Source organism: Aptenodytes forsteri, unplaced genomic scaffold (assembly GCF_000699145.1).
Source record: "Aptenodytes forsteri isolate BGI_AS27 unplaced genomic scaffold, ASM69914v1 Scaffold100, whole genome shotgun sequence".
Lineage (NCBI taxonomy): Eukaryota > Metazoa > Chordata > Aves > Sphenisciformes > Spheniscidae > Aptenodytes > Aptenodytes forsteri.
In genome coordinates, this window is record NW_008796216.1 from 950822 (window position 1) to 959715 (window position 8894).

The 8894-nt window shown below is 41.4% G+C and overlaps 1 protein-coding gene across 8 annotated transcripts in view; it reads right to left on the reverse strand.

Moving 5' to 3' along the window:
• Nucleotides 1–8894, reverse strand: part of MLIP (muscular LMNA interacting protein) — a 120732-nt gene that overhangs the window by 23602 nt on the left and 88236 nt on the right. For 6 of the 8 annotated variants that reach the window (XM_009288546.2, XM_019474464.1, XM_019474461.1 and 3 more), the window contains 2 exons: nt 6641–6766; nt 1459–1647 (listed from right to left, as the gene is read on the reverse strand). In XM_009288546.2, the coding sequence (XP_009286821.1) occupies nt 1459–1647; nt 6641–6766 (315 nt within the window). The remainder of the gene's footprint in view (nt 1–1458; nt 1648–6640; nt 6767–8894) is intronic. The other 2 variants (XM_019474463.1, XM_019474462.1) reach the window with 1 other exon arrangement.

Here is an 8894-nt window from a genome sequence, read left to right on the forward strand (position 1 = left end):
AAATTTCTGAGTTTCTAGCAGTGTTTTCATTAGCAACAGCAAATACCCATTTTCGTTATAAAAACTGGCTTCAGCAGTCACATGAACTGTTTGTTTGTTCATGTGAATGCCTTGCAATGAACCAGGAAACTTGTCAAAAAATACTTGATCATAAAATCATTGTTGCCTAAATAAACATAAGAGCCCAGTTTACTAAAAATTGAAACAGAACAAAACCCAGTCTAGCAGATACGAAAAGGTGCTTTTGTTCAGGATGCCTCAAAGACAGAATGGAAGGTTGGTTTTAGTTTTAGTTTGAGTTTGAGTTTTAGTTTTAGTCCATCCTAATAAGTGGGCAAAATGGTAAATTCTATAAATCCCACAGGATGGATAGGCCAACTTCAGGCACTATTGACATCGCCTATTAACCTAAACTATGTTTCTAGTCAATGGGGAAAGGCGTTTCCAGGCATTTCTTCAGAGTCTGACGGCTGACCAACATACATTTTCTGCAGAGGTGATACTTCTCTCCAAAGCAGTCTCGGCTCCTAGTGTGCCTAAAACTAGTAATGCGTGTTTCATCCTGGTGCTTCCCCTGATGAGGAAAACATGACATAGCCTAAAGAAACAGCACCTAATGCCTGTGTTTTAACCTCTTGCGTCCCAAATAAAACACACTGTACATCTTGGAGTGGGATTATCTCTCCTGGCATCAAGGTTTGAACATTTGCAGCCAGATTCTGTGTTAGAAAAAGAAGACATGGGAGGAATGCATCTGAGGGGTCCAAACAGCATCTTCTATGGACTTCCACAACTGATGCTTTTCTAACACCAGACAGGGGTTCTCTTGAGGTATTATAAATACCTCATGCCAGCTGTTCTTCGAAAAGACTTCAGTTAAGACATAGGGCCCAGTTTTCACCTTACAAAACTCATTAGCCAGCCCTGTCACCCACACACCTTGGACTACAGAGATTTTGTCCAACTTCTTCGCTGCTGTTTCAAGGAAGACACAAATGTCAGCAAGGGTGCAATTCCCTTTGCATTGGCAAGAGACAACTGCTTGTCAGGATGACAGGTAAAGCCACTGGAAAAGCCTGTATTTCTCTCAGGTTAGCCTCCCTTCCTTCAGTCCCCAAGAAAAAGTAGCCCATTACCTTAGTATGGGTAAATGTTAAAAGTAAACTGAGCATGAGGGATGAACTAGATTATTCCTCCTTTAGAGAACAAATAGCTTGAATGAAGAGTGGTGGGAGCCCTGTCCTAGATGGTCTGGAGGAAACAAGCCCTGATACGAGCTATGCCAAGGGAAGGAAAAGCAGTAATATCTCCAGGGACGCTCGAGACACAGGCTTATCTGAGATGCATCTCCCAGAGCACCTTCCAGCACTGAATCCACTGACTCAGCTGAATTCTGCCTAGAATTAAAAGGGTAAAAGCCTGACAAAGCTCTTGAATCACACCACACTTGACGCTCACCTTATTGTACAAAGAGTTGTGACTGTAAGGGCTATAAGGATTCTCATGAACGTCACACGTGATGGAAGACAAGTGGCTGAAAGGTCCAGGTTTTAGACAATCAGCGAGGGAGACGGACGGAGGGCGCAAAGGGGACTTAGTTGGAGGGATCAGTTTAGTTGGATACAGAGGGTGTAGGAGAGCAGTCTCCTATGAAAAAAAGAAAAGTAAACAGCAACAGATTAATGGATGCAAAAAAGAAGCTTTGGACTGAAAGCAAAGTGCTTGTCTTGCACCTTTTTTACATTTCATAGGGCTTGATGATTAACTAGGAAAGATACTCTACCTTCATGCCAATACAATTACTCTACACTAAGTCCTTTCATCGGCATGAAAGCACACACACAAAAACCTGCTGTAGATGTCACATTAAACCAGTTACACTTTGACTGTGGTCAGTGCATCTCCCTCCTGCAGCTGAACCAATGCTCAAGTGACAGAAAAGGAAAGCCCAGAAGGATCTTGTGCTAGGATAAAATGGCCACGTTTTGGGACATTTTCTGAGAAGGTGGATTGGAAGCAAAACCAATCTGAAAACAGTGTCTGAGAGGTATGAAGAAAGTCTGCCTTATCTATGTACTAGCAGGAGCACTTCAGGCTTTTTAACAAGACTCTAACAAGCCTTTTCAGCCATTTAAGAGTTAAACCAGTGAAGGTGCACGTACAATATATTTCACTACTGCAAGCTGTCAGCAGTTTATAGCGTTTCTGGTTAAAGAAATCCAATATGTATGTGGGTTTTTGCACCTAAAGGATAAAATCATTTTAAAAAATTGATTTTTAAAAGATTTGGGATAGAGTCAAGGATGCATACCCAGCTCTTGGCACAAATCTTGTGCTTAGGTTTTGTCAAGGCCGTTGTTGACACAATACATCCCGAATTCTCACCTGCTTGGCTGGCTGAGCCTAGACCAGAAACTCCCCTGCGCGCTGTGCCTTTGAGCTCAAGACCCAGAAAATTTGTGACAAGAGCTGTGATTAGTTCCAGCAGAAGCTAATGTATCACCTGCTAAAAGAGTGAGTGTGAGCAAACGAGTGGATCAGAGCCCGGCAGTGGCGAGAGCGGCTGGAAGGGGACCAGGCAGCAGTCGCTTCACACCGACCTTGCCCCCTGCCGCTCCTCCTCAGAGGCACCAGCCCTACTTCTATTAATGATAAACCTTGGCAAAGTGGCCTCACAGCTTCATGCCAAGCGTAACTAATATCTCTTTAGTTCATCCTTATCTTGCTCTTCCATTGCCCAAAGTGGTTTATTTTTTTGGATGACAAAGGAGCCTTTGTACATTCTTGTTAATAAATATTTGCAAGCGCATGAATTCTCTAACATTCATTATGAGTTGTTTTCATATTACTATGTAATGAAATGCCCTATTTTTTCCCCAAAAAAAGATTCTGTTTCCCCAGTTTGAAATGAAAATTTTCATGAAGCCGTCACGTCAGCGCTGCTCACAAGTTACATATACTTCCAGTATGTTTTATGATGCTTTTTTGAACAAATTGGAGCATGCTTGCAAAATTCCTGAAACATTACTGAAACGTACTAAGCAAGAGGAAGAAAATTCTTTCCCATGATGGGGAAATTACCATCTCCAGTAAGGGCATCTAAAAACGTGGGAAGCTTAGTACTGTCAGATTGGAACCTCAGAAATACTATACTCTGTCTGTAACAAGTGTTTGATGGGGGAATATCCACTGAATAACCAGTGCTACAAGTTGTATATATCCTCAGGAACAAAAAAAAAAAAGAAGGCAGCATAAGCTAATATGAGAAAAAAACAAAATAAAATGGAATTTTTCCCTGGTTTATAAATTTTATTGGCACACCAGTGTCAATCTATATACAGAGTACCCAGAACACAGATAAAAAGAGCTATCTGTGAGGTGAGCTACATCCTTTCCAGACAATCTTTACTAATTTAGAAATCTCTTTTTGTCTCCATCCATTACTCTGTATTATCTGCATGAGAACAGCTGCCTGTTAAAGCAAAAATTACTATTTTTTTACAAGGGAAATGGCCTTTTCCACATGGGGACATTTCTTAATGAAGTGAAAAGCAAACAATCTACTCTGTTGTGCAACAAAACGTGTGTTCAACACAGGGACGTGAAGCTGAAGGTCAGTAGTTATGGCTGGCTGCATCATTATGTCTCAAACTGAATGTCACACACATAGTCACCAGTGCTCAGTGTCACACTGGGAGGTTTGGCAGGGAGGGGAGGTACTGAGGACATCTAAGAAAAATCAAAAGAGAGAAGTTAATAAAGCTGATGCCATCTGGAACCTCACCTAGTCTGTACCACCCTTGAAGATGCAGCCTGAAAGGGTCTGTCCTTTCAAGATGGGCTGGGTGAAGGAGGGGCAGCAACGTCACCTAGAGAGGGTGTTGTTGGCAATGGTGTTAGAAAGAAAGGAAAAGAAAACGCAGAGAGAGGGAGAGAACAGAAATGTAAGAGCTAAACTTCCCAGCAGGACTGGGAAAATCTCCAAAGAAAAGCAGGGAAAATCAGTAACAGTATGAGCAGTTTTGCCTTCAGCCGCAGTAGATGCCTGCTAAGTTTTTATTCGAGGATAAGTGGAGTAGCACCGGGTATTCCACAGAAAGCAGAAGGCCTAGCTGCTAGTCTCCTAGTTTTAATCCACAGCTCTCATATCCCATGAGAGCAGTCCTGATTTCAGGGTAATATTGGTGGGAACACCTCCCACTCTTTAGAAGCTAGCCTCTGTGCAGCCAAAAATGGTAACTACTGAGAGCAGGTGAAGAGGGAGAATGAGTGTCCTTATAGGCTAACAACCCCGTGGTTAGAGACCACCACTGCAAGTTTCAAACTGTTGTCTGGGCAAGGATCCCAGTTTCACAGGCCGTGCTGCAGCCCTCTTACAGGCACTAAAACCCCTCAGGAGAGTTTCAGAGATGCTGTAAGATTGTGAACATGTGGGCACCCGAGTCTCCTCCACACACAAGGGACTTATATCAGCACCATAAACCTACTCTGAGAGGCAAGAGCTGAAATTGTAAGCATGTGCTGTGACATAAGCATGTGCTCTAGTGTTTTCCCTAGATCTGGCTATTATGATGCTATTAATTATTATATCAGACCACCTCTAGAATCATATAACCATTTCTCAAACAAACAAAACCAGTTCCTGTTAAGTCAATGAATCCATCTGATTACAGGCCTAAGTAGTTCCATTTTCAGAACAAAGACGCCTTAATAGAGGACTCCCCAAAATAACAAGTATTTTACAGCAACCTGAAGTATTTCTTAGATTAGGATAAAAATGCTAATTTATCAGTACTTAAAAGCATATGTAATTTTTCTTTTAAATAAAGGAAGCAAAACCGAACATATTCATTGTGAAATTAACTTTTCCACCTATCAAAGTCAGTGCACTATTTGTTTAGTTCATTTTAATTCACAGCTTTTATATAAAATAATTTTGGCTTTTGTTATAACAACGACATTTATTCACGGACTTATGATGTCCTGAGTACTTCAGTAATATGTACCATAAGTAATTTATAAGGTGTAAGTTGATTTGTTTTCACAATTAGCTTCAAATGTCAGAAAGCTTCTGAGTATGGCGATAACCCCAGGTTTGCATTTGCCTGAAGATACAAAGTTTGGTGATTGCATCATTCCTTCATCAGAAAAACTATAGCCAGCAGAATCAGTGCCCAGCCCCGATGAAAGGGAGGTATGAGCTGCCCCTGCCTTTGCAGAGAGGTCCTGCTGAGGTGGCCTAGACCAGAAGTTCTCTAGCAGCAGCTCCCGGTCAGTTCTCCTCCTCTTTCATCCCAGCCAAATGGCAGCACAGTGCCTGGGCATCAGAAGGTTTTCAGTAATTTAAAGCATGAAAAACTCACTATGAACTCACATGTAGTCTCTGAAGTCAAATATTCACTGTCAACCTCAGAAGTTCAGAGACAAATTGTAAATAATCATTTGTATTCATTTTTTCTTATATTTTACAGAAACTCTACATTCTATAGAAACCTGAGAAACCTTCTGATGCCAGCCATACGTGTTGCTGGAACCCACTGATGTTACAAATAAATCTTTCTCTCTTTGTAATGCTGCAGTACTCGAGAAATGGCAGGAATGTCCTGTCCTACAGGAAGTCAGAGCTATGGGGAGGAATGGAAAGAACTAAAATGAAAATCTTAAAAAAATTCAGTTATGAAAGGAAGAAGAGAGGACTGCCATTGCTAAAGTCACTGTCTAATGTGACTAGAGAGGCATAGAAGTAAGAGAAATTCAATTAGTAAGGTATTTTATTCACATCATGTCTGGCAAGAGGACTACTGGCTTCCTTTTACTACCCTCCAGATGGAAGATTCAGAACGTACTGGATAGGTTAATAATAAGCTCCTACAGGGACATTCAGATTATGTATTGCAGTTAAGGTTTAATTCACAATAATGCACACAAACACAAATGCACAAGAAAAGGCTGACAGAATCATTTATCTGGGGCTTCTCTGAGATAATGCCTCATACAGGTCAGCAAAGTTCAAGATGTGTTTTTGCAAAGTGATCCTATGGCTTTATGCAGAGGTCTGTGGGAGAAGACAGCACTTTTGCTGCCCCATGCGCTGCCTGTTAATGCCCCTCATGTGCAGTAGAAAAGCAGTTCCCTCAAGCCGTGGAGTGACCCAAATACGGACTGGGGGGAGCTACACACTGGGGAGTGACACAGAAACTCACTGGGGCTCTTCCGCAGTCTCCCTTGGAGAGGGAAGAGCGAACCTTGCCCAGTCCTTGCTGTCCTCATTTCTCTTTAGAGAGGATTCGGGTCTGGACCCCAAATGGAGGAAGCACTTTCTAGTAGATCTGATCCAGACACCTGCTTGATAGGCGAGCACAGGATTTCCACTTTCTTTTGTATAGTGTTTCCTATGGACATCATTAAAAGACCCCCTCCTCAACATACGGGTTTTTAGATCACCACAAAAAATGTCCCTGTAGAAAGCCCAGCTGCCCATCTCCAGCCTGGAGACTCTCCTCCAGGAGCCACGTGCCCCTCGGGGAATCATCTAACTTTGCAAAGAACAAGACACCAGGACAAAATAAGGATCTAAGATTATTCCATCATCTTTAAAGAAACTAGCTGAGGCTACAAAATCCTTCAAAGGGTTACTCACCTGCTCAACATCTTGATCACTGATTTCTTCAAGGTACTTTTTAAAAGGATTGGGTTGATAGGGCTCCTCCTTTTGCTGTGCACTCTTTCCTTTCACCAGCACGGGACGAATGACACCAGGTTTTGTCTTGACCCATAGCACACCCAGGAGAAAAGAGATGGAAGAAAAATAAAATAAAATACTTTATGATTTACAGAATATTTGTTAGACAAGTCAATCCCAATGAGGCTGTAGTGACTAGATTTTTTTAAAATTTTATTAATAAGATATTTCACCACCAAAATTATTCAGGTGTCATGCTCCCTGGCCTACTTTTAACACAGATTGCAGACAAAAATGGCAAGAGCTGTTTTTATGCACAGAACCTCATCACTGACATCTATTTGTTACTGACACAAAAATAGATGCTGGGCTGTCAAACTATTGTTTATGGGTTTTGCTGGATGTTTTTGCTAGCTGTTCAGCTGCATCTTGATAAGTTCATCAAGTCACACTTTATGCACAGACATACGTCTTCTTTCATGCTGCAAATTCTGTTCTGGGCTCCTCAAAACAGTAACTGTGAAAAAAGGAAGGGCAACATGTGATTCTGTTAACTTACACCCAGACAGCAACATATTAGGGGAAAGTCTTTCTGGGGAATAATACCAGTGATTGCATGCTGGATTTTGACAGTGTCTTTAAGAATTCACTGGGAAAAGTACAATTTTAGAGAATTTAGTCAGCACGGATGTGTGATACCCCTCATTTCAGACGAATCGGATTATATAATCGAGAAAAAAAATTCTCATTTAGCTACCATCCAACCAAAAATTGGCTATTAACTTGTAAATTTAGTACATCTGTGATTTTCAGAATTCTCACAGTAAAATCTGAGATGATGGATTGTGGCATAAACTCTAAACAGAGGCTAGGGGATAATTTTAAAATAGACAACTTGTTCAGTAAGCAAAGGAAGAAAAAAGTGTACATTCTCACTGGAATTTAGTAAGTACTGAAGTCCAGGGGGGGGAGTGTCTGTGATTGAATTTAAACTTTTCAATAACTCAATTACGTTCTTCTCTGTTACAGCTACCCCACAGAAAATGTGCGGTCTTTGTCACAACTGATACAGATAACAACAGGACTGCTGCTGAGCTCCTTCTGTGGTTGCAGCCCAGAGGGGCAGCTTGCCCAGCTGGGACTGAGAAATAGGTACTCCCACAGCTCCCCATCCTCAGCAGGGCACAAAAATGCAGAGAAGAAACTTGATTCACCACTAGATTTATTTTTAAGGTTTAGACTACGTACATTTAATAACACCATCTGCCTATTTACAAGAGCAATACACCTAAGCAGTCTGTCTGGAAAAAAAGAGAAGCTTACTATGAAAGTAAGCTTAAAATGATGCAGCTGAGATTGCTGGATGTATCATGTAAACTGAGTTATGGATCACCTTAAAACTAAATCTGCAGGCATCCAGCAAGGACAGGGCAAGAGGGCTGCCCATCGGAGGGGGACACTGCAGGAGCCAGGAAATGTCCCCACATCTTGTGCTTCTGCCTCTGCCCTGGGAAAGGACAGAGCAGTGCCCAGGGGCTGAGTGGAAGGCGGCAGAGGCGGGAGGAGCAAAACACGCCTGGGAAAAGCAAGGCCCAGGCAGCAAAATATCTTCGCTTAGCTTTGTGTTTTATCCCCTCCCTCCTTTCCACAAGTTGGGGCTCTTTCATCTGCCTCATCAAATAAGAAGAAACATATTCAACTGAAAGCAAAAAATAAGCCATGAGGTGATATTAACTTTTTTAAAAGAGTAGACTGCCAAGTTGCATTAAAAAATTAAACTTTTTCATTAAGAAGGTCAACTTAGTGAAAGATACGGTGCTTATTTAATGAACTTACAGTCCATAGTTCATTACTATTTCTTTGTAAGATTCACCATAGAATAATTATTTTCCTCTCCAAGATTTCTAAGAAGAGTTTGTAAAAGTGAAAGGCTCCTGGCTTTCAACACAAACATAAATATAAAAATAAAAAGAAAGCTACATTGTTATTCAAGTCATCTTGCGCAGAAAAAGGGCCTATGGCCTTCTAGCACTCCTCCACACTATGTAACCATGCAATTAAAAGCCCATTGAGGTACCTGAAATCAAGGATAAGCTACTCTCCTTATGTAGGAAACCTCTTCCAAAAGCACACTGTAGAATCATAGAATCATAGAATCATAGAATCATTGAGGTTGGAAAAGACCTCTAAGATCATCGAGTCCAACCGTCAA